Source organism: Melanerpes formicivorus, unplaced genomic scaffold (assembly GCF_026170545.1).
Source record: "Melanerpes formicivorus ecotype bairdi unplaced genomic scaffold, bMelFor1.0.p_v2 SCAF_13, whole genome shotgun sequence".
Taxonomy (NCBI): domain Eukaryota; kingdom Metazoa; phylum Chordata; class Aves; order Piciformes; family Picidae; genus Melanerpes; species Melanerpes formicivorus.
Genome location: NW_027142365.1, coordinates 17909512 through 17935166, shown reverse-complemented (window position 1 = coordinate 17935166; position 25655 = coordinate 17909512). Strand labels below are relative to the sequence as shown.

The window sequence follows — 25655 nt, the reverse complement described above, 5'->3', positions numbered from 1 at the left end:
CTGCTACTGCCACAGCAACCCCATGCAGTGCTGCAGGCTGGGGTCAGAGTGGCTGAGAGCTGCCAAACAGAGAGGAACCTGGGGGTGCTGGTTGACAGCTGCCTGAACATGAGCCAGCAGTGTGCCCAGGGGGCCAAGAAGGCCAATGGCATCCTGGCCTGCATTAGGAATAGTGTGGCCAGCAGGAGCAGGGAAGTCATTGTGTCCCTGTACTCTGCATTGGTTAGGCCACACCTTGAGTCCTGTGCCCAGTTCTGGGTCCCTCAGTTTAGGAAGGACATTGAGAGACTTGATGGCGTCCAGAGAAGGGCAACAAGGCTGGGGAGAGGCCTTGAGCACAGCCCTGTGAGGAGAGGCTGAGGGAGCTGGGGTTGCTTAGCCTGCAGAAGAGGAGGCTCAGGGGAGACCTTATTGCTCTCTACAACTCCCTGAAGGGAGGTTGTAGCCAGGAGGGGGTTGGTCTCTTCTCCCAGGCAACCAGCACCAGAACAAGAGGACACAGTCTCAAGCTGCACCAGGGGAAGTTTAGGCTGGAGGTGAGGAAAAAGTTCTTCACCGAGAGAGTCATTCGTCATTGGAATGTGCTGCCCAGGGAGGTGGTGGAGTCCCCATCCCTGGAGGTGTTCAAGAGGCAGTTCCCAGACTGCATCCTGCAGCTGGTTCTGCGCATTCCAAAACACAGTTGGCAGCGAGGCGGCTTTTCGCTGGTGCACTGCTGCCGCCTTGTGGCGCCTCTGCGTAACTGCCGCTCCTGGTTGCTGGGGACTAAGGAGCTATAGAATCTCAGAATGGTTTGGGTTGGAAGGGACATTAAAGATCATCTAGCTCCAGAGTTCCTGCCAGGGGCACGGACACCTTCGACCAGGTTGCTCAAGGCCCTGTCCAGCCTGGCCTATTGATATGCCAAGTAAGAGAACAGGACATCCTGGTCACCAAGCTGGATAAGTGTGGACTTGAGGGGTGGACCACTGGCTGGATGAGGATTTGGTTTGGGTGGATGGCCACACTCAGAGTTGTTATCAGTGGCTCCATGGCCAAATGGGGACCAGTGACAAGTGGCACCCCTCAGGGGTCAGTGCTGGGACCATTGCTGTTTGACATCTTTGTCAGTGACACAGGCAGTGGGATTGAGGCATCCTCAGCAAGTTTGCTGATGACGCCAAGCTGTGTGGTGCAGCTGACAGGTTGCAGGGAAGGGATTCATCCAGAGGGACTTCAACAGGCTGCAGAGGTAGCCCCAAGCCAACTTCATGAAGTTCCAGAAGCCCAAGGGCAAGGTCCTGCACCTGGGTCAGGGCAATCCCAAGCACAAATCCAGGCTGGGTGAGGAGTGGCTCAAGAGCAGTCTGGGGAAGAGGGACTTGGGAGTGTCAGTTGGTGACAAACTCCCCAGGAGCCAGCAGTGGTCCCTGGCAGCCCAGCAGGCAGCTGTGTGCTGAGCTGCATCCAGAGCAGGGAGAGCAGCAGCACAGGGAGGGGATTCTGCCCCTCTGCTCTGCTCTGCTCTGCTCTGCTCTGCTCTGGTCTGCTCAGACCCCACCTGCAGCACTGCCTCCAGTTCTGGGGCCCCCAGCACAAGGACTTGGAACTGCTGGAACAGGTCCAGAGGAGGCCATGAGGATGATCAGAGGGCTGAAGAGCCTGCCCTGTGGGGACAGGCTGAGAGAGTTGGGGCTGTTCAGCCTGGAGAAGAGAAAGCTCCAGGGGCACCCTAACAGTGGTCTTACAGTACCTGAAGGGGACTTACAAGAAAGCTGGGGAGAGACTTTTTACAAGGGCTTGTAGTGATAGGGTGAGGATAAATGGCTTTGAGCTGGAGGAGGGAAGATTTAGACTGGAGATTAAGAAGAAATTCTTTCCAGTGAGGGTGGTGAGACACTGGAACAGCTTGCCCTGGGAGTCTGTGCATGTCCCCTCTCTGGAGGCATTCAAGGCCAGGCTGGATGAGACCTTGAGCAACCTGGGCTAGTGGGAAGTGTCCCTGCCCATGGCAGGGGGTTGGAGGAGATGATCCTTCAGGTCCCTTCCAACCTAAGCCATTCTATCACTTTGCTATACATAGAATCAAAGCTCTGTAAGTAGCTAAAACTACACAGGAGATGCTCACACCTATTTCTTAAGGGGAACATTCATGTCACAGCAACTGTACCTCACTTACCTGGCATGAAGTAAGCAGCTCCATTTGTTGTCATTCCTTGGTAACAGCCTTCTTCAAGCCAGCAGGTGACAAAGATGAAGAGATGGAGTCCATGGGAGTGTATGTTTGACACTCAAATAAATGACAACTTGTCCCTAAGCAGAATAACCTTCTTCAACTACAGGCAGAGCAGCTCCAAAATACTTCTGGGTTTTATTTTAACTTCAAACATTATTACAACGTTGCAAAAATAACTTAGGTGTGTCAGTGAATAAAGATAAGGTCTTGAAGAGGCCAGAAATCCACTTTGGTTTGATTAGTGTTGCACTGAGAGCACAGCTAACCAAGTGCCCATTCCTGGAATCAGAGAATTGTCAGGGCTGGAAGGGACCTCAAGGATCAGCCAGTTCCAACCCCCCTGCCATGGGCAGGGACACCTCACACTACAGCAGGTTGCTCACAGCCACATCCAGCCTGGCTGCAAACACCTCCAGGCAGGAGGCTTCCACCACCTCCCTGGGCAACCTGTGCCAGTCTCTCACCACCCTCATGGGGAACAACTTCTTCCTCACATCCAATCTCAATCTCCCCACTTCTACTTTTGCTCCATTCCCCCCCAGTCCTATTACTCTCTCACACCCTCAAAAGTCCCTCCCCAGCTTTCTTGGAGCCCCCTTCAGATACTGGAAGGCCACAAAAAGGTCTCCTCAGAGCCTTCTTCTCTCCAGACTGCACAACCCCAACTCTCTCAGTCTGTCTCCACAGCAGAGCAGCTCCAGCCCTCTGCTCATCCTCATGGCCCTTCTCTGGATACCTTCCAGCACCTCCAGATCCTTCCTGGCACAGAGGCTCCAGAGCTGGCCCCAGAGCTCCAGCTGTGGTCTCAGCAGAGTGGAGCAGAGGGGCAGAATCCCCTCCCTGGCCCTGCTGGCCACACTTCTCTTGCTGCAGCCCAGGCTCTGCTTGGCTCTCTGGGCTGCAAGTGGTCCCTGCTGGGTCCTGTTGAGCTTCTCCTCCCCCAGCACCCCCAAGGCCTTTTCTTCAGGGCTGCTCTCAAGCCAGTCCCTGCCCAGCCTATATCAGTGCCTGGGATTGCCCTGCCTGACCCAGCTGCAGGACCCTACAAAGTGGTATGGTTCAAATCAGAGGACCTCCTTCACTTACATCTCCTGTCCTTTGGGTTGTTTACATGAAGGTTGGTCTGGATGATCCTTGAGGTCCCTTCCAACCTGGTCTTCTATGAATAAGCAAAGGCAGCAACTTGCTGCTCTACTGCAGGGTGACAAACACAGGCTGGAAACAGCAAGTTTCACATCTGAGGAGAGGGCACTCCAAGAGTGGTGCAGGACCCTAGGAACTGAGCTCAAGCTTGAAGAATGGCAGTGCTGAAGCTTTGAAGCGCAAAGCTTCCTCAGTTACAACAGCGCCCACCTTGGGGCAGCGTGGTGGCTTGGCAGGGGGTTCTTCAGGAATATAATACATACATAGTGCTGGGTTGAATCTTTTATTTGAATGACCTTTAATGGAATGCAAAAAGAAATGGTTCTGTTACATCCACTGTGACATCAACTCAAACGTGAACTAGTTTGCATAGCTTAGAACTTTGGGCAGCATGATGTTGGCTCTAGTCCACCGAGAAGGCTTAAAACATTCACAGTGTAGAGGAAGAAACAGGAATTAAAGCATTTCTACTAAAATATATTTTAATAGCTGGTGTTAACTCTTCTGCATAAACAAAAAGCCAAATTCAGATGATACATCAGGTGAGCCAAGAGTAAATATGGCTGTCCCTTGGAGACAGCAAAACACAAACCCAAACCCAAACCCGTTTTTTACCTCCAGAAGCGTGTGCTCCCAAACCCAGGACAGTTATGCTAAATAAACCAAAAAGGAAACTCAAACTTTACACACTTCAAAGCAAACATGAAGCCAAACTGCACAGAGGTTCGTTTTTTGCTTCTTTTTTTATATAGATATATCACACTGCAAAAACCAACAGCTGGGGGAGTCCTCCCCCTTCCCCCCCCCCCCCCCCCCAACCTCATCAATGCCAACAGGGTCAGCGCTGCCTCCCCAAGGGCCTAGCTGTTTCTAAGAGCAATATTGAATACACATGATTGAAGTGCTACAGTCTAGCTTGTTGCCCTCCCCCCCTTTCCCTCCCTCCCTCCCTCCCTGCCCACCCTCTCCCCTCCAAAATAATAATAATCATCATAATCATAATCAAACAAAGGTCAACACCAACTGGATTACAACTGAAGTACAATATGCAAACCCTATTTATCAGACACAAGAAGCATGTGGAATTCCTTGGGGTTGGTGGGGGGGTTTTTTTTGAGTATACTGTTGGAGTGCAGGCAGTTGAGGAAATAGAGCTCTCGGGTTTGCCTCTGGAAAGGAGAGGTGGGGGTTCCTAGGGCAGAAAGCTGGCTGGAGGCAAAAAAAATCACTAAAGCGGTGCAAAACGGTTTGCTCCTCTACAGCTCACCGGGCGCCTCGCCTCTGCCAGCGCATCGGTGTGGAGCTCCTTCCTTCCAGCAGCTTCTTTTGTCTGTTCCAGCACGTTATAGTGAAAGGTTGCCCTAAACTGCGGCGTACTCTGCATTTCAATGGAGTGGTAATCAAGGCTAATTAAAAGCTCGCATTGTATACCCTGGACCGCGTCCTGCCAAAGACTTCGCTGCCTTTGTCACCGCTTCCTCCTATTTGCCAGGTGACACGTGTCACCGCACAGCCACGAAATAAACCCCTGGAATTACTATTCCCTGTCCCAAGCATTGAGAGGCCTTCCATATCCCTGAGGAACACTCGGTAGGGACACCTTTGTCAGGAAAAAAAGAATACATACATACATATATATATATATATTTATCTATATAACCCGCGGGAGGCGAGTCTCTGCCAAACCCCAACCTGCTGAAGCGGTTCGTGGGACATCAAGCTGTAATCAAGGACACCCTGTTTCATCAAGATTAAATGCTAATGCCCCGTCGTGAAACATCGCAACCGCAGGAGCTGCAGGTAGCTTTGTTTAGGGACCGGGGATTAGCCAGGCAAGGAGGAATGGAAAGCAAGGCACCCGTTTGTTCTCGTGTGTGTGTGTGTGTGTGTGTATGAAGATGCTCCGTCTCGTTTCCTACACCGATACTCCCCTTAGCATGAACTGCAGCCCGCTGTGCCTTCTTGACTTCTAAAATGCATCAAATGGGAATGTGTCAGCTGCCAACCTGAGCTTGGGAATTCTGGCCCCTTCAAAGCCTTTTCCTTTCCCCAGGACTGTGTTACCTCCGGGAAGAATGGTCAAGGAGGGGCACACGCTCTGCTGGAAAGGAAAGGACTACTGCACGGTGACAAGGCAGCAGCTAACATCTGTCCACCTCCACACCCACTGCTTTGGCAGGCTCCCAGTTCGTGCCCAGTGAAAGCTGTGCTGGCACAACGTGGCTGCTGACTTCCCTTCCCTACCTTACAAATTTTAGACCTTCAATTGTTATTTTTTACAATCACACTCGGAACGTTTTGAGCCTTTGAGCCCTCCCAGGATCAAGGATCAGCTCCCTCAGTAGCAGCAACCCCAGGATCAGGGAACAGCAACCTCAGGATAGGGGCTCAGAACCCTGGGATCAGGGACCAGCATCCCAGGGTTGGGGATGACCACCTTGGGATCAGGGATCAGCATCCCGAGGATCAAGGATCAGTTCCCTAAGATTGGGAATCGACATCCCAGGACTGGTATCTTGGGATCAGGGATCAGCACCCTGGGGACTGGAAATCAGCACCCCTGGGACTGGGGATCGGCACCGTCGGGACTGAGGATCAGCACCCTCGGGACTGAGGATCGGCACCCCCGGGACTGAGGATCGGCACCCTCGGGACTGAGGATCAGCACCCCCGGGACTGAGGATCAGCCTCTCAGCCATTGCTGAGGACACAGCTGCATAATGACACCGAAGTTTGCTTTACAGCAAAAAGCAGGAACCATCCCATCCAAACAGGAGTTACTAAGCACATACAACCTAAAACCTGACTGCAGGAATGAAGGACCTACAACCAGAGCTTACTAATTCTGCTGGCATCGCCTGCTCTCGAGAGAAAAGCCATCCACAGCCTCTTTTGTTTCCTTGACCTTTTTTACTTTGCAGATTGCTGTAGCTGCTTTGCCAGACTAATGAATATTCAAGAAAAAAAAAAATCATAAAGGAGATTTTTATTTCCATTGTTTAGCATAACACAGCCCTTTAATGTCATCAGATGCTCCTCTCCTGATTCACTTCTCACTACACACGCAGCGTTCGAGGCTGCAAGCCGCCCCCTCCCTAAGAAACGATGCCACTGCATGTGGAGATGGAGAGTTGCCTTTTTGTTGTAAGCCACTAAAAATGGCAACTTGCTGCAATTTCTCTCTTCCCCATAGTCCTTTTTGGTCCTATCTGGTTACCAGACTGACAAGCTGTTTCTTATTGTTGTCAGCATTACGCAGCTAATAGAGCAGCACAGCAAGCAACGTGACAGCCAGTTCTGCCTCAGGCATTAGCAGCAGAAGCTGCCAGCCTTCATAAAATGGGATTCCTCTGCTTGCTGGGGATGGAAACCACCACAGAAGCAGGCTGCTTCTTTCAGAGCTTCTAGCTCAGCTTACCACAGCAGCCTTTGGAGGAGGGGAGGAATCAATTTGAACTTGCAAACCTCGGTAATCAGGTGCGAGAGCCAGCGGCAAAACGCACCAGGGGCTGCTGCAGAAGGAGCTCTGGAGGCAAAACTTTCCAGACCTTTACAGGACAGCAGTGTCACCCGTGGAGGTGGTGCATTTACACTATCACATCCCCGGGTTTAAAGCACAAGTTCTTGAAGTGAGATGCTCCTGGCCAGCTTTAGCTTTGCAATGAGGCAGCTGCCAAGAAAGCAGAGGCAGCTCTCCATCAGCGTGGGCACTGCTTCAGGTGTTTGTAATGCAGTCACTGCACACTGCTGGGCAGCTGGGAGCAGCCCTGAGTTAGCAACACCTCAGGGCGAGGGGATAAAAGGCATAAGCTTTCCAATTCCTAATGGTATACAAAGGAAAAATAGGACCAAAGGTATTTGCACTGGCAGCTTTCAGTTGCTAGAACAAACCCATGCTGCCTTCCTCCTTGATTCTTCAAAGGCTTGCTTGTTTTGTGAAAGGAGAGGGAGAATTGTCTGCAAACTCTCTAATTAAATTCTACTTTAAACACTTCAGAGATGGAAGAAAGCCAGGGCAGGCTCCACGTTCTGAGAGCTGCTCCAAAATTAACTTCTCCAGCACATGGCTGAACACCATAAATGATGCTATCAGCAAAACCATTTTCTTCCTTACACCCTTATGCATCCACAGAGGTTCCCAAATGGATCTTTTAACTCTTTTGTCCTTCCTCCCAGAGTTTCTGCCTGTGAAGGAACACAGAATCCTCCTCCTCCCTCTGAAGGAACACAGATTCCTCCTCCTCCCTCTGAAGGAACACAGAATCCTCCTGGCACCCAGCCAAAGCAAAAGCAGGTTCCCTGTGCCCAAGCTTGCTGACCCAGTCCCTCTTCCAGGTCCATTATGTCACCAGTTATTTGATCTTCAGCCTCACAGCCCAAGGCATGGATCTCTCAATTCTGATCAGAGGTCAATGGACACCAAACAGCATGTGTGAAGGTTTGTCAGCAAAACAGGTTTACTGTTTTCTACAGATGGCTAAACTGAAGCATGATGGCAGAGAGTATGTGATTAGACTTCTGCTTGGTCACTTTTCCCTTCAGTGTCTGTCAAGTGATTAAACCAGCACAAGTAAACAGAACCTTCTCTCCATCACCAGTCCTCTGGCAAGTGTCCAACCCGCCGTGGCATCACCAAGCTTTCTGGAGGAAATGGAAGCAGCAGGCCATCGAGCTGCAATGCACTACAGCAACCAGAGCTCTCCTCCACTCCTCAGGGGAGGTGCAAGTGTTTCTGCAGCAGGGGTAGGGACATCAGCTCATCAGGAAAGCAGCCAGCAAGCGAGTTACCTGGAAGGGTGGGACTGCAGGCTTCGTGTGACTGCACAGCACTGGGGCTTCACACAGGGCTCTTATTTACAGCAGGACAGGGGAAGGTCAAGGAACCAACAGGAAGTATTGGTTGTACATTGCCCTAATGGAAGTTTCTATTGAAATGCTAAAGGTTAGTAGAAGGAAACAGAAGAGTTGACAGGTTTTAGACTCTAGATAGTCATTGCAAGGAGTTTTCTGTGGAAAGCATGCCAAAGAACCATGAATCTGGGCATGGACCTAGCTGATGGACAAGGCCTTGAGCAACCTGGTCTAGTGGGAGGCTGGGTGATCTTTAAGGTCCCTGCCAATGCAAACCATTCTATGCTTCTATGATGGACTGGGATGCAAGCAAAGCTGACAGAAGACTTGGCTGTTGGAAATAAGAAACAAGGAAGAAATGAGGGTCTGCTAGAGTCAGGAAATGCTTGTTGCTAAACCAGACCTGTTTAGTGTAAGGCTGCTGGGCAGTAGGGGTCCTCACTTCTTGGGTTTTTCTTTTTATTAGCAGATTAGTGGCCATTATTTCAAGCAAGAGAATTAGCTGCTCAGCATTTCTTTCTTAGCATGCTAACTGCTCAAACATTAAACACCTTCCTGACAATTTGAAGACGTGCCTCAGACTCTGTGTGTTAACCACCTGTGACTCCAGAGTGCCATAAGAAGTGAACCAACTCTGTGGTTGCTATCACCAAGAGCAGTCATGTCTCAGAGGTGCAGGGAGAAGCCATTGCCCCCCGACAGCTAAGCGACTGAAACCTTTACAGGATTGGCACCACCAGGCTTCCATGTGTGATTTTCATGTTGAGGGAGCACTGTGACAAGCAATGCTGTTGCCAAAGCTCTGAGCTTCTTGCTGATTGGTTATCTTTAAAGGACTCTAAACTGAATTCTGAGGGAGAGTGCAGACTGTTATAGCAGTGGCGAAGTAATGGACATGGATTCTTAAAAGATCCTTCTGACTTCTTCTAAAAGGTTAGATTTGGAGGAAATCATAATAAAGCTCCAAGGACTAGAGACAGAAATTAGTTAACAAACTCAATATAATTTGCTGGAAGCATCCCTGTTTTCCCAGTTCTCTGAACAGTACCATACATCCAGCCATCATCGATGGGTTGCACGTTGATGATATAATCACCATCCCTGAAGGAAACTTCGTCCTCATCTTGGGCACTGTAGTCATACATAGCTCTGTATGTTCTCTGTTGAGGGAAAGAAAACAAAGGCTGTAACAGTCCCAAAGAGCAGGGGGGGAAAGACAGAGATGGAATGGAATGGAATGGAATGGACCTTTGAGATCATCAAGACCAACCTATCACCCAACACCATCTAATCAACTAAACCATAGCACCAAGTGCCTCATCCAGGCTCTTTTGAAACACTTCCAGGAAAGCCACCAGCATCCTGCTTTGTATCAGGAATAGTGTGGCCAGCAACCAGCTCTCCCCAGAGAGGTTGTGGAGTCTCCTTCTCTGGAGACTTTCAAGCCCCATCTGGATGTGTTCCTGTGTGACCTGTGCTGGATTCTCTGGTCCTGCTCTGGCAGGGGGGTTGGACTCGCTGATCTTCAGAGGTCCCTTCTAGCCCTTAACATCCTGTGAGCCTGTGAATAGGGAAGTGATTGTCCCCCTGCAGTCAGCACGGGTGAAGCTGCATCTCGAATACCAGGTCCAGTTTTTGCTCCCTCACTGTAAGAGGGACACTGAGGTTGGAATGAGGTGGGGGTTGGTCTCTTCTCCCTAGTGTCAGGTGATAGAACTAAAGCAAATGGTCTGAAATAGTGCCAGGATCACCTAGAGCAGGTCACACAGGAATGTGTCCAGGCAAGTTTTGAATGCCTCTAGAGAAGGAGACTCCACAACCTCTTTGGGCAGCGTGCTCCAGGGCTCCAGCACCCTCGCAGTGAAAATGTTTTTCCTTATGTTCACATGGAACCTCCTCTCTGCCAGTTTGCCTCCAGTGCACTCATTGGACATGACTGAGCAGAGCCTGGCTCTATCCTCCTGACACTGCTCTGCACATCTTTATCAACAGCAAAGGGCATCCTTCAGGCTCCTCTGCTCCAAGCTAAAGAGCCTCAGCTCCCTTAGCCTTTCTTCAGCAGGAAGATGTTCCACTGCCTTCATCACTTAACTCCAAAAAAAACCCAAACCACAACGAAAAATCTACAATTACAAGAAGCCCAGCAGCATTTAGTCCTTCAAACAATTTATTTCCAACAACAACAACAACAAAAAAGTCAATTTAGGAAACACAGCAGCAAGCCCAGATCTGGTGTAAGGCAGAGAACAGATTTCTCCTCTGAGCCAAAGGGCAGAGCCTGGGGGTAGAAATTAAATGCTGTATCAAACTAACAAGTGAAAAGCTGAGAAGTCTTTGCTTACCCAGAAGGATGATCATTTCACCCTTAAAAACCTCATGGTACAGAACTTGCCATTGCTGTCTGCTTCAAGGCAGCTCGACCACCTCCCTGTGGTGGCACAGCTGTGAAGACAAGCTGGTAATATCAAACTTTTAAACCAGGGCAAAACTGATTAGGGCCCTAAATGCTGCTGTGAGAAACCTAAATTTATGGCCTTAACACCTAATTAGGTGCTAAATGGCTGTCAGGAGAAATCTCCATAATAATCCTGTTAGCGTTTAATGCCTAATTATCACTTCAGATTGTAGCCTGGGCTATAGAATTGAGAAGCACAATGCTTAAAGGGTTCAAAGCAGGGAGCTTTAAAATGCATCTTAGTGAATTATTCCTCTGTCAGTAGTGAGTTTGGCAGGTAGTGAGAGCACAAGGTGGCACACCAAGGGGTTGGGGGTTTGTTAAGCAGTCAAATTCTCATCTCCCACCTCCTCGAAGGTCTAACTGCCAGCCATGGCTTAGGACAGTAAGTCTAGTGCTTAGGAAGCACTGATCCCCAGCTCTGGTATTCCCAGCTCCCCAGCCAGATGCTAGCTGACAGGTGTGCATTTCCTCTTCATCTACCACTTTATACCTCTTGCTCCTTGCAAGGAAAAGTACCTGTTGCAACGTCCTTCACAGAGAACAGCCATCGAGGAAAGCCAGTTTGCAACCAGGGTTTTGTTTCCCTACCAAGGTTGGTTATCTGAAGAGGTGAGAACATCCTGCCTTTGGGGGGATCTGACTCGATAACAGTGCAACCAACTGGCAGGAAGGATTAGCAGGCTTCCAAGTCTCCCACTTTGTGGACTCTGGCCCTTCTGGAAAGCAGCCAGCTCCACAAGTGCCTTGCAACATCCTTGGAAAGTAATGGTCAGTCCCAGCATCAGCTGCCTCACAGCTGCCAAGCAGGTGGCCAAAGGCACAGGTATCTGGATCCCAGACTTCCCAGCAAGTTAGCCTCCTCAGCCACCTGAGGAACTGTCAAGCCTGAAAGCACCCAAACCTCCCAGGACACCATGATCTTTACAATATCAAATCCCAGGGAGTTTCAGTCCTAAAGAAAAATACAAGCTTCAGCTAATCTTGAAAACATTTTGTTTTCAGCTTGACAAGCTCTAAGTTTGGTTCATAACTAAATGCTTCTTGGGCCCTAGAGCAGGTGACAGTAAATACACAGCCATTCAAAGGAGTATCAGTATCAGTATCACCAAGGTTGGAAGAGACCTCAGAGATCATCAAGTCCAATCTGTCTCCACAGACCTCATGACTAAACCATGGCACCAAGTGCCACATCCAATCCCCTCTTGAACACCTCCAGGGATGGGGACTCCACCACCTCCCTGGGCAGCACATCCCAATGGCTAACAACTCTCTCTGTGAAGAACTTTCTCCTCACCTCCAGCCTAAACCTCCCCTGGCGCAGCTTGAGACTGTGTCCTCTTGTTCTGGTGCTGGTTGCCTGGGGAGGTTTAACCTCAGTTACAAGTCAGTGTTTTAACTGTAGAATCACAGAAATCATAAAATCATTTAGACTGGAAACAACTTCCAAGATCATCCACTCCAACCATCAACCCTTCTCTACCAAGTCTACCACCAAGTCACATCCCCAAGCACCACACCTACAGGGACTTTAAACACATCCAAGGATGGTGACTCAACCAGCTCCAAGGGCAGACTGAACTACAAAATCTCTAGGCAGTGATATGATTCACAGAACCACAAAACTGTCAGGGTTGGAAGGGACCTCAAGGCTCAGCCAGTTCCAAGCCCCCTGCCATGGGCAGGGACACCTCACACTACAGCAGGTTGCTCACAGCCACATCCAGCCTGGATTCAAAACAAGATTAACTGAACCTTGTATAGAAAGAGTTCAGAAAGAAAATCAAAGCTCAATCCCCTAACCCCCCCAGCTGGACACTCCCATTCAGCTCTCCTTCCACAACCAGCTGCCATGAAAAGGAAATATTCACTCCAGCTTTGTGTTCTCATCCACCACCACAATTAAGAACTTCATGATAAAGTTTCTTCCAGTCTCCTAGCAGTACAGAGAGCTCAGAGAATGGGTTGGGTTGGAAGAGACCTTAAAGACCATCTAGCTCCAACCCCACTGCCATGGGCACTTGCCACTAGACCAGGCTGCTCCTGGCCTTGAACACCTCCAGAGAGGAAGCACCAACAACCTCCCTGGGCAACCTGTGCCAGTGTCTCACCACCCTCACTGGAAAGAATTTCTTCCTAATCTCCAGTCTAAATCTGCCCTCTCCCAGTTCAAAGCCATTCCCTTCATTCTATCACTGCAAGGCCTTGCACAAAGTCCCTCCCCACTCTCCTGTAGTGCCCTTCAGATACTGGAAGGCTGCTTTCAGGTCTCCCCAGAGCCTTCTCTTCTCCAGGCTGAACAGCCTCAACTCTCTCAGCCTGTCCCCATAGTAGAGGTTCTCCAGACCTCTGCTCATCTTCATGGCCTCCTCTGGACCCACTCCAACAGCTCCATGTCCTTCCTCATTTGGATCAGGCATGGCTGAGTGCATGACTGCTCTGCTGAATTAGAATGGTCACACCAGTAGAGTCTGAGGTAGCTTTAGGCATGCAGAGATGGGTAACAGGGATAGGCACAAAGGCTGCTAGAAGTAAATCAGCAAGCCAAAACAGTTTAAACAAATGTAACCAGGGAGATCTGTGGCTTTCAGCCAGTGCTAGGAGCCTGGATCCACACAGAGCACAACATCAAAGCCCAGCCTGTGAAATACTGTCCAAGCATTCACTGTTTGGTTTAGCAGCTAAAAGATTCAGTTATTTCTCTGCCTTCTGGAGATCATAAATGATTTCTTTAATGCATTCTGCCACAAAAGGTCTTGCCACTGCCCTCAGTCACTTAATCTTTCTTACACATGGGAGCATGGCCTAGAGCAGTCAGAGAGCCCAACCCTACAACTCAAGGAGACAAATTCCCTCCTACTCCAGAGATTTCACAGCAGCTGGTGATGCTCCTTCCCAAATGAAAGTGTTCTCTCAATCCAATACTCACCAGACTTGCTGAATGAGGCTGTGAGTGCATGGACCTCATGGATGACATACTGGTCTGGTGCATGTATCCATATCCTTGGGATTGGCTTTGCTGATACGCCCCAGGGAGAACGGGGGCTGTGGGTTAGAGAAAGAGAGGCACATTAATGCAGGCTTAAAGGAAGTCCTTCTCTAGCACTTTGGAGAAACTGTAAATAACAATTGCTCAGCAGGAAACACTTCAGAATGACTTCCACACAAGAATTAAGGCTTTCCATAGGCTGAATCACACATAAAGGTAGCCAAAGCTATAGCAATATATCCACAAGCACCATCAGGGTTGGTAGGAGAAGCTTATTGCAGAATTCTGGTCAGAAAATGGCACACAAAAGCTTGAGACACCACTAAATCAACCTGCCTCCTGCCACAGATGGTGGCACTAAATATCATGTAAGGAAAGACTGATGGGAAAAAAAAGTTCTCTTCTAGTGCAGTTTTGAAATGTTTCAGTAGACCTTCTCCACAATCAACTCCTAACCCACTGCAAACTCACTCTTAGTTATTGGGCTGTGAACAAGGGGAAAATAGACTGAGAGCCACAGAAAGGGTCAGAAATGTGAAAAACATGAGCCCACAGCTGGCTTTCTTAGCTTGTTCTGATACCATCAACATTCATTGCCAAACACAGATCAATGCTCACTGAAAGCTTTCCAAGTTCACCCCTTTCAGTATCTTCCTCTAACCACACAATTCACAGAATACATCCAGCTGGAAGAGGCCTCAAAGATCATCCAATCCAACTCTTGACTGACCCAGCACAGCAGGGTCAACACTAAATCATGTCCCTAAGCACCAGCTCCACACACTGCTTCAACACCTCCAGGGATGGGGACTCCAGCACTGCCCTGGGCACAACATTCCAAGGCCTCAGAACCCTTCCAGGCAAGAAAGATTTCCTAGCATCCAGCCTGAACCTCCCCTGGGGCAGCTTGCAACCATTGCCTCTGCTCCTGGCCCTTGACACCAAGGAGCAGAGGCTGTCCCCTCCTCACTGCAACCTCCCTGCAGGGAGCTGCAGAGAGCAAGGAGGTCTCCCTCAGCCTCCTCTTCTCCAGCCTCAACACCCCCAGCTCCCTCAGCCCCTCCTCTAGCCCAGGGGCTCCAGGCCCTTCTCCAGCCTGGCTGCCCTGCTCTGGACAGGCTCCAGCTCCTCAATGTCCTTCCTGCAGTAAGGACCCAGAGCTGAACACAGCACTCCAGGTGTGGCCTCCCCAGTGCTGAGCACAGGGGGATGATCCCCTCCCTGTCTCTGCTGGACACAGTGTTTCTGATCCTAGTCAGGATGCCATTGGCTTTCTTGGCCACCTGGGTATTGCTGGCTCATGTTTAACTGCCAACCAACACCCCCAAGTCCCTCTCCAAGCTGCAGCTTTCCAACCACACATCCCCAAGTCCCCATGTCTGCAGCTTACATGGGGCTGTTGTGACCCAGGTGCAGGACCTGGCTCTTGGCCTTGTTGAACTTCACACACTTAGCCTTGGCCCATGGGTCTCACCTGTCCAGATGGCATTGTCAAGCTTCCCTACCCTCTAGCACATCAACACAGCCACCCAGCCTGGTGTCACCTGCAAACCTACTGATTTATTTATTGCTCCATCTTGTCACACATGTTAGTTACATTTTAACAGTCCCAAAGGCCAATCATGAATATGCTGACTTTCAATGTGCCAAGAACTGCTGAGAGCATTAGTACACTCCACAAGCATTCCCCACGTCACTAGGAAAGCATTGGGAAGCCTACTCCCTGCTGCAGCAACAGGACACAACAGAATGTGTTAAAAATGTGTTTGACCAAAAACCTGAGAAGCAAGCACAGCACTGGGGACTAGCCACTATTTTCCCAGCAACTCCCAAGAGGCATTTTTAAAGCACAATTCAGGCTGAAGTGCATTTCAAAATCTGCTCTAAGCCACCACACATCTGCGCATGCTGTGTGTGCATGCTGTGTGTGCATGCTGAGAAGAAAGCTCTGTGGGGGTTTTGGAGCTTACCAGCCCATCTCCCTGTCATGGGTTAACACCCATCCTGGAAGCAGGGGAGGAGGGCTTGTGAGTGCTTTGCCCTCCCTGCAGGGCATTTTCCCCCCCTGCAGGGCATTTTCCCCCTGGGAAACTGAGTCTGTTCCACTTCCCCTCCCTGCCCAGCTAGGGTATAAAAGGCAGGACATTGCAGCCATTAGCTCTTTTTGGCTCCTGCCTCTCCTGGATGAGAGCTACTGCAGCTGCCTTCCGGCTCCTCTGCCACATGGTCAGGCCTGATCCTTCTCCCTGCTGCCTCTGTGCCTCTTCAGAGAGAGACTGGTTTTGTATTCTTGTTTTTTCCCCCTCCCATCCATCCTTGTTCTTTGTCCCTTGTGAACCTTACCTGTTATTGTTATATATCTATATTGTTTAAAGAAAACTCTTTGCCTCTCTACTTCCAAGCCAACTCCAAATTATTGCTTAGTGGATTTGCTCCTTCCCTTTCCTTTTTTTCCTCTCTGTTGGGAGGGAGGAGGGGGGGAGCAGGGGAGGGATTCTCAGCTTTGCCCCCATCTGAGCTCTCAAGTCCCAGTTAAGGCTCAAACCACTACATTCCCACTCTTACCAGGATTTTATTAGTTCAACTGGCAAACTATATAGATACTCTGAAAAGATAGAGCATTTCAGGTGGTACTCACACAATGACAGAATGTCAGGGGCTGGAAGGGACCTCAAAACTCATCCAGTCCACCCCCCCTGCCAGAGAAGCATCACCCAGAGCAGATCACTCAGTAACACATCCAGGCAGGTCTTGAATATCTCCAGAGATGGAGACTCCACAACCCCCCTGGGCAGCCTGTTCCACTTCATCAAGAGGTCAATGTATCCAGTATTCTGTCTAATCCCTGTGGCAAAAGTCATCTCTTGCTTGCTGGAGATGGAGCCCATGCAGGCCAGGAGTAAAAATAATCTCCATACATGAAGCCAGTCTGATACTTTCTGAGATAAATCTCACTAGCTTGCTAAGCAGTGAAGAGCCACTTCTGGAATGACCATGAGACACAGATTCAAACAGGAGCAAAGATAATGTAGGATTTAATGGGGCTCACAATCACAGAATCACAGAATGAAGCAGGTTGGAAGAGACCTCCAAGATCATCAAGTCCAACCATTCACCCAGCCCTATCTAATCAACTAGACCATGGCACTAAGTGCCTCATCCAGGCCTTTCTTAAACACCTCCAGGGATGCTCACCCCACCACCTCTCTGGACAGCACATTCCAATGGCCAATCTCTTTTTCTGGGAAGAGAAAAACTGAGAGCTTGTGAAAAGACACAAGAAAAAGCATAAAACCACCAAAGATATCCCTATATAGATAGGAATAATACTCTGTCCTTGTCATAGGTCGAGGCTGTAGGCCTATAGGAACCACGGAGTAGCAAACCTCCAAGATGTCCAGAGAGGTCCAGGGATGGACTGGAAAAGTGTGAATTGTTTATTCTACCCCATAAATCCTGCATCCCTACAAACCCAAGCATTTCTGCTTGGTCTGCCCTTTCACCCTCCATCTCTGCTCCCAGGATGACATAGAGTCATAGAATTGTTAGGGTTGGAAGGGACCTCAAGGATCAGCCAGTTCCAACCCCGCTGCCATAGCCAGGGACACCTCACACTACAGCAGGTTGCTAACAGCTTCATCTAGCCTGGCCTTAAAAACCTGCAAGCATGAGGTTCCACCACCTCCCTGGGCAACCTCATGGGGAAGAACTTCTTCCTAACATCCAATCTGAATCTCCCCACTTCTAGTTTTGCCCCATCCCCCCCCAGTCCTATCACTCCCTCACACCCTCAAAAGTCCCTCCCCAGCTTTCTTGTAGCCCCCCCCATATACTGGAAGGCCACAATTAGGTCTCCTCAGAGCCTGTTCTTCCGCAGACAGAACAGCCCCAATGGAGGCATACAGGATGTTATCTCCTTGCAGGGGAGTTGAGATGTGGTTTGTCCTTGGCAATGCTGCCAGTTGAGGCCTGGAGCTGCCTAAACTGGGGTCTGGAGCTGCCTAACTGGGGACCGGAGCTCCTAAGCTGAATTTTTTGCTACGCCACAGTGGTCTGGTCTGGAGGATGCAGTGAGGCATGGTAAGGGGAGGTGGGGAGCATTTGAGGCCTGGAGTTTAACACAAGTGGGGGAGGTTTTTGAAAAGGTGGTTGGCTTAAAGAGGTTGTTGTAAGCCCAGGTCTAAGGACTGGGTTGAGGCTGAATCTGAATTTGGGTGTTTCGTACTTTCTGTATACAGCTGTGAACAGCACTTCCATTTTACTTCCAACTCTTTCCAATCCCCTGTGAGAGCCTCTTTATTTTACATTCCTTTGGGAGGGAAAATACTATTTCTGTCTCCTCTGAAAACTACAACAGTCCCTCTCTGCTTCTTACCAGCTCAACAGATGCATGTGAAAAAGGATCACTGAGAAAAAGTTTGCTGAACTATTTCAGTAAGGCCATATACAGGCTCACAGGATGTTAGGGGTTGGAGGGGACCTCAGGAGATCATTGAGTCCAACCTCCCTGCCAGAGCGGGACCATAGAATCCGGCACAGGTCACACAGGAACACATCCAGATGGGTCTGGAAAGTCTCCAGAGAAGGAGACTCCACAACCTCTCTGGGCAGCCTGCTCCAGGGCTCTGTGACCCTCACAGGGAAGTTCTTCCTCATGCTGAGGAGAAGCCTCCTGTGCTGTAGTTCATATCCATTGCCCCTTGTCCTATCCCAGGGTGCAACTGAGCAGAGCCTGTCCCCTCCTTCCTGACCCCCAGCCCTCAGAGATTTATAAACATTTATTAAATCCCCTCTCAGTCTTCTCTTTTCCAGACTAAAAAGCCACAGAGCTCTCAGCCTCCCCTCTTAGGGCACATGCTCCAGTCCCTTAATCATCCTTGTAGTCCTCCCTTGGACTCTCTCCAGCAGATCCCTGTCCCTCCTGAACTGGGGAGTCCAGAACTGGATGCAATATTCCAGGTGAGGTCTCAGCAGGGCAGAGTAGAGGGGGAGAAGAACCTCCCTGGCTCTGCTGGACAACCTTGTGCTTCCAGCCACGTGTCCTACCTGCTCTGCTTTCCCCAAACCACTGACTTCAACACCCTTTTTACTTTTTTATAATATCTTAAAGCACTCTCTTAGCCTTCATGAGACTATTTAAATGCACTAAGTATATAATTACCATTTGGGATGTGCTTATTTTGTTTTGCTCTGCCACACTCGCTAAGTAACGCTGAGTATTTACCTAAGGGCCCTTCTGATTTGGGGGAAACTGTGTTTCAAACCATTGTAATGAACAGATTGCTTTGTTATCTGAGAGAAATTAAAGTGATACACAGTCAAGATGCAAGACTGGAAGGTGATGAATAATGGATGGTGTAGAAGTGCCAAGTTCATTCTAATGACATATGAGTACAAAGACATTTTAAAGCAGTTTAATCATCAGAGAATTGCTGCTCGTTATCACCTTCCCAGGATTATCATGCATTAAGTGAACAGTCCTGAGTAGTTCATCACATCATTTATGTTTCAGTGTTGTTAGAAGCCATTCCTACATGACCAGATGTAGCCCTTCAGGAGAAAATACAGCAAAACCTCATTTAATCAAAGGTTCTGCCATCAAGCCACAGTGAATGGATTTTGCCTGACCCACCAGCAACACAGAGCTAAGTCAGGCTGTAAAAGCAAGCAGAGTAAATTGGTCACATGGGTTCCAAACTGAACACTGGACTTTTTAAGTTCATGGGAAATAATTCAGAGATTCATGGAATGCTTTGGGTTGCAAAAGACCTTAAGGATCAACTAGTTCCAACCCCCCTGCCATGGGTAGGGACACCTTACACCAGCCTAGGTTGCTTATGGCCTCATCCAGCCTGGCCTTGAACACCTCCAGGGAGGAGGCAACCTGTGCCAGTGTCTCACCACCCACACTGGAAAGAATTTCTTCCTCATCTCCAGTCTAAATCTGCCCTCCTCAACTTTCAGTCCATTCCCTCTCACGCTGTCAATACAAGGCCTTGTAAAAAGTCCATGCCCAACTTTCTTGTGGAAGATGGAAGGCTGTTCCAAGGTGCCCCCAGAGCCTCTTCTCCAGGCTGAAGAGCCCCAACTCTCTCAGCCTGTCCCTACTGGGGAGGTGCTTCAGCTCATCTCTGTGGCCAACACTGGTCCCTGATCAGTCAGCACCCTGCCCATCTCACAGCAACAAAGAGCTGGCAGTCTTTGCTCTCAGACACTCTGAAAGTCTCTTTCTTCTTTCTAAAAGCAGTACAGACCCTGTCAGAAACCTTTTACCCTCAAGTCCTCCTCCCTGAAACAGATCTTTCTCAGTTCCTATCTGCCACCCCTTGGCAGGTTGAGGCAGCAAGCCTACTGACAGCCTCCAAATCCACGGGCGTATTTTGGGGAGGATAACCCATGCCTCCCACCTCTGTGACAACTGTCAGCAGCAGGGCTCAGACATCCTCTCCTGCTTTGCAATCAGCTTCTTGCAAGCTGGAAGAATTCTGTCAAACTGTCTCAGCAAGCCTGTTTGCTAATTTGCCTGCCACAATGGATACTATAAGCCCAGGGAAAGAAAGCCTTTCATCCAAAGCAGCAGAAATTCAGGGAAGCATCAGAAGCTGAAGGAGTACCAAAAGATGCCACAGAAACAGAAAGAAGGGATTTCTAGGATTAGCTTTGCTAATTACCTTACATTTAGTTAGGTGTCATCTGTATGAGCCTGGAGATCAGGATGTGTTAGTGTTGAAGACATTTGGCTGAATAATTTTATCACTTTTTTCCCCCATTCTAAGAATACTGCAGTAGGGCTACAAAAAAAATAATGATGAGAAAGATATCAAAGAAACCTCCAGGCTGTTGTCTGCTTGGAAGGTAATTTGGGAATCACAAAAATAAGCAGATTTATACTGGGATGGGACAGATTTAGACTGCAGATTAGGAAGATATTCTTCCCAGTGAGAGTGGGGAGACACTGGAACAGGTTGCCCAGGGAGGTTGCAGATGCCTCCTCCCTGGCGGTGTTCAAGGCCAGGCTTGGGCAAGCAGAGCTGGTGGAAGATGTCCCTGCCCATAGCAGGGAGTTGGAACTGGATGATCTTTAAGGTCCCTTCTGACCCAAACCATTCTAGGATTCTGTGATTAATAAAGAGACAACAGAGCTGAGCTGTGTTTCTGGTGCCATGCAGGTAATTCAAGGTGAGAAAAAACGATGCAGGATAAGGGGAGAGTCTCTGAAGAGCACAGAATCATTTCAGTTGGAAAAGACCTTTAAGATCTTTCACCATTAAAAAGCTGTCACAGGAGTAGAGAGGACAAACAGAAGGGTACAGATACATTAGATACAGGAAAGCCTCAGTAAAAAGTTTCAGGTGCAGAACTGAGTGCCAAGAATGCTCCTGTCCCAAACAGGGATGAAGAGAAAACATAAACACCTCAAAGCTCCATGCAAACAAATAAAGACATATGAAAACTCAGGTGACAAAACCATTCTATGCCAATCATTTCAGAATCCTCCTATCATTTTCTGTGTTTGTTCTAATTCCTGTGACCCTTCATTCCAAATTTGAACATATTCCAGCACAGAGCTGGATTCCTTGTTTCAAAGATGTCAAGCTATTAACTTAACCACCTCAAAACGGGACAAAATGGCTCTTTTTAGCATTGAGACATTAGTTAGTCACAAGTGGTGCACCCCCAGAAAAAAGAAGTTTGCCACTAAGCTGCTCTCTGATGAGCAGCACTGAAAAATTCCCAGCCTGCCCTACAGTTCACTTGCTTAGCACTGACCTTTCAAATAGGCTGGAAAATGGAAACACAAACACTGAACTGATTAGAAATCTTATCTAGGATAGACTTCTATTATTTTTCCTGGAGTACCATCAGACTTACTGGGAATAAATCAGATTGCATAAGCATATAAAAAGCACTAACCTGAAGAGTGCAGATGCTGAGCCCTGATACAGAACAGTGCTGTTTTCAGGGCAGTAGAGAACAGCATGGTAAAGCATCTTGGCATTTTTTCCTGCAACAGTAACTTTCCCTTCATTTCTTTTCTGCTTCTTTCTGCTTTTTCCTTTTCTCCCTCTTTCTCTTGCCCTTTACTTGTCGGTCAGGCTGCTTTCATGGATGCCTCAGTGGTGCTGTCAGAAGCAGCAGTTTGTCTGCATACTTGTCCATTGCAGGAGTCAGGATTGGTTAGCAAATTGGGATATCAAACCCAGCTATAATTAGGCTGGTGAAATCACAACCTGAGAGTATGGCCTAATTCACACAGGGCACTAATAAATACCTGCCATGCTCACTGACCTCATTACAACTGAAGTCAATGGAGTCAGTGGCAAACTCAGAACAACAGAAGCTTAGGAAGTTTCCATAACCTAAATAATCAAGATATAAGAACCACATGGTGCAACCCTCAAATCCTTTAAAAAATATAATGAGGTGGGGTTGGGGAATCAACAAATTGATTTATTTTATATTAAAGCTCCTAATTACTCCTGAAGCAAACAAATCCAAGTGGCACTGACAAGTACTCCTGTGATGGATAAAATGAAACACTTTAAGCTCAGCTTTGTTAGGGTCATGATTAACTCAATTAACTCTTTTAAGCACCACTGTTTTCTAACACCATTTAACCAGCTGGCAATAAAAATGGAATGAACAAAAAGAAGACACCTAATGTGGCTGGGCTCCCCAGTTCAAGAAGGACAAGGAACTACCAGATAGTGTCCAGTGGAGAGTAACTAAGATGCTGAAAGAGTGGAGCATCTCCCTTAGAAGAAGAGGCTGAGAGACTTGGGGCTGTTTACCCTGGAGAAGGGCATCCTGACAGGGGATTTCCCTCTCTGAGAGGGGCCCAGAGAAGGGCCACAAGGATGAGCAGAGGACTGAAGCACCTCTCCTAGGAGGACAGACTGAGAGAGTTGGGGCTGTTCAGTCTGGAGAAGAGAAGGCTCTGAGGAGACCTTCTTGTGGCCTTCCAGTATCTGAAAAGGGCTACAAGAAAGCTGGGGAGGGACTTTTGAGGGTGTCAGGGAGTGATAGGACTGGGGGAAATGGAGCAAAACTAGAAATGGATAGATTCAGATTGAATGTTAGGAAGAAGTTGTTCCCCATAAGGGTGGTGAGAGACTGGCAAAGGTTGCCCAGGGAGGTGGTGGAAGCCTCATGCCTGGAGGTGTTTGCATCCAGGCTGGATGTGGCTGTGAGCAACCTGCTGTAGTGTGAGGTGTCCCTGCCCATGGCAGGAGGGTTGGAACTGGCTGATCCTTGAGGTCCCTTCCAACCCTGACAATTCTCTGATTCTGTGAAGCTCTTCTCAGGGAAGCTGTGCTCTGGTTTCTGTGCAGCTGTTCCTCTGCATAGTGGGAAGAAATAACCTGAGTGCTGGTGGGAGGACAGCATCACCCAGGATGTGACTGCACATCCTTTTGCCAATGATATTTATTGTCTGTTGGAGATCAAATCCTCTGAAGTGTATCAAAAGCTACTCTGGGGAACCACACTGAAACAACTGCTTGCCAAGGGAGCCATTAGCACTGCCAGCTGTTCAGTCCCTTGAAAAATTCTTTCCCACTTTCTGCTCACTAACTGTTTAAAGGAAAAGGGAACAGCAAACTCAGACAGCTGGCAGGGTGAGCAGAAGGATCTCCTGAATTGCTGCCACACTATAGAAACTGAAAAAGGTCCTTCTGGCCAAGAGGGCAAATGGAATCCTGGGCTGCATCAAGTGTGTCCAGCAGGTCTAAGGAGGTTCTCCTCCCCCTCTGCTCTGCTGAGACCACATCTCCAATACTGTTTCCAGTTTGGGGCTCCCCAGCTCAAGAGACACAGGGATCTGCTGGAGAGAGTCCAATGCAGAGCAGCAAGGATGATGAAGTGGCTTGAACATCTCTCCTGTGAAGAAAGACTGAGAGACCTGGAGCTGTTTAGTCTGGAGAAGAGAAGGCTGAGAGGGATCTGATCAATGTCTCTAAATATCTGAGGGCTGTGGGTCAGGATGAAGGTGCCCTGGTGGCTGGTGGGTGTCAAGATGAAGGATAGGACAAGGAACAAAGGGTATAAGCTGGAATACAGGAGGTTCCACCTCAACATGAGGAGAAAATTCTTTGCTGCTGTTACAGTTTGAGCTGGGTGCCCCCCACTGTGTTTACTGCCTGTGTCCAGAGGTCCAGCCCAGAGGGGTGGCCACAGGAAGTTATGTATTTCTTACCACAGTTCTTTGCACCACTATAAGATCCAGTGTGGGGTCTAGCACTTCCTCTTTCTTCCTCCTCCATCAGCCAGTAACTGGGGGAGATGTCTCCCGGCCATGGGCCTGGCTAGGCCCAAGGCCATGGGGTTTGGACAGTCTCAGATCTGGCAGCTGAGACTAGCCTAGCGGGGGGGGGGGGGGGGGAAGAAGGAGCCCTGGGGGTCTTGGGTGTACCCTCAGGTGGGGATGGGATGTCTCTGGGTCTGTTTTGGGATCTTTCTTTGTCACTGCACTTTTGGCTTTCTGTAAACATTCCCTGCTATTTAAACTTTCCATCACTTTTGCAATCCGTTTGTCTGAATGGTTATTATTGCCAGTGGTGGGGTGGGGGCTGCCTCAACCCAGCACATTCTTGGTAGCAGAGGATGGTTGTTGTGAGGAGGGGGTCTGTCCCCAACCCCTTACAGCTGTGAGGGTGCTGGAGTCCTGGAACTGGCAGCCAAGAGAGGTTGTGGAGTCTCCTTCACTGGATTCATCCTCAGTGAACATAAACTGAATGAAAATGTCCTTTCAGATGAATCATGGTTTATGTCTTAATGTATTACAACCAATGTGGGATAATCAGCTTTATGCCCAGAGCCCTAAATCAAACCTTCCCCCCGAAGTCCTATCACTCCCTGACACCCTCAAAAGTCCCTCCCCAGCTTTCTTGCAGCCCCCTGCAGATCCTGGAAGGCCACAATTAGGTCTCCCCGGAGCCTACTCTTCTCCAGACTGAACAGCCCCAACTCTCTCAGTCTGTCCTCCTAGGAGAGGAGCTCCAGCCCTGTGCTGATCCTCATGGCCCTTCTCTGGACACCTTCCATCACGTTCTTGTCCTCTTTCAAGTAGGCTTCACCTCCACAGAATGTTGAACACATCAAAACACTGCTCTGTGTACTCCCTCTTGGTGAGGGCCACATCCACACTTCCCTTGTACTAGATTCTTGAATCTGCTGCTGGACACTTTCAAAACCCACCTGGATGTGTTCCTGTTTGACCTACCCAAAGTGACCCTGCTTTGGCAGGGGGTTGGACTGGATGATCTCCAGAGATCCCTTCCAACCCCTAACATTCTGTGATTCTATGATCTCTTCTGGATTGTCTTCTGCCTGGATATGTAGGAATTGCCTTTTGGTGCTGCCAGATGTCAAGGGTATGGAGGAGAACTATGGGAATCAAAGATAGGCAGAGGCAGTCTGAGCAGAAATATTTTGGAAGTGTGAAATGTAAAGCTCTCCCTGGAACATTAACTCATCCTCAGTGAACATAAACTGAATGAAAATGTCCTTTCAGATGAATCATGGTTTATGTCTTAATGTATTACAACCCATGTGGGATATTCAGCTTTATGCCCAGAGCCCTAAATCAAACCTTAATCAAAACTTAACTTAGGCTTCACTTTGAGTGCCACAGGAAGTTTCAAGTGTGACATTAAAAATAGAAAGGTTTTTGCTGATAGATCATACCTCTTTGTAAGGGAAGAGAATGAAATCTGATCTTCTCCACTAACTTCTCTCATGTTCTGCACTAACAAAGCACTCCACAGAGGACACTTAAAAGTCCAGCAGACCAGACTAGGGTAGAGTTGATAACGCTCAAGCTAGTGCATAGATGTGGTCCCATTTCTATTCTGGATTCCTAGACTTAGAGGACTTAAAAAGATTATTGAGAGGAGGCCAAATTGTCTATTCAGCAATCAGAAATCCTCTTTTCACACAAAATGGCACTGAACTTAGCATATATGTAAGGAACACCCCCACTGTTTCTACTTGACATTTGAGCT

At 48.7% G+C, this 25655-nt stretch overlaps 1 protein-coding gene across 4 annotated transcripts in view; it reads right to left on the bottom strand.

Moving 5' to 3' along the window:
• Positions 1-6329: 6329 nt before the first annotated feature.
• The window catches only part of LOC137444980 (LIM zinc-binding domain-containing Nebulette), a 354339-nt gene continuing 335013 nt past the window's right edge, over positions 6330-25655 (bottom strand). For all 4 annotated transcript variants that reach the window (XM_068146344.1, XM_068146345.1, XM_068146342.1 and 1 more), the window contains 2 exons: positions 13594-13709; positions 6330-9369 (listed from right to left, as the gene is read on the bottom strand). In XM_068146344.1, coding sequence (XP_068002445.1) covers positions 9193-9369; positions 13594-13709 — 293 coding nt within the window. In that variant the 3' untranslated portion in view covers positions 6330-9192. The remainder of the gene's footprint in view (positions 9370-13593; positions 13710-25655) is intronic.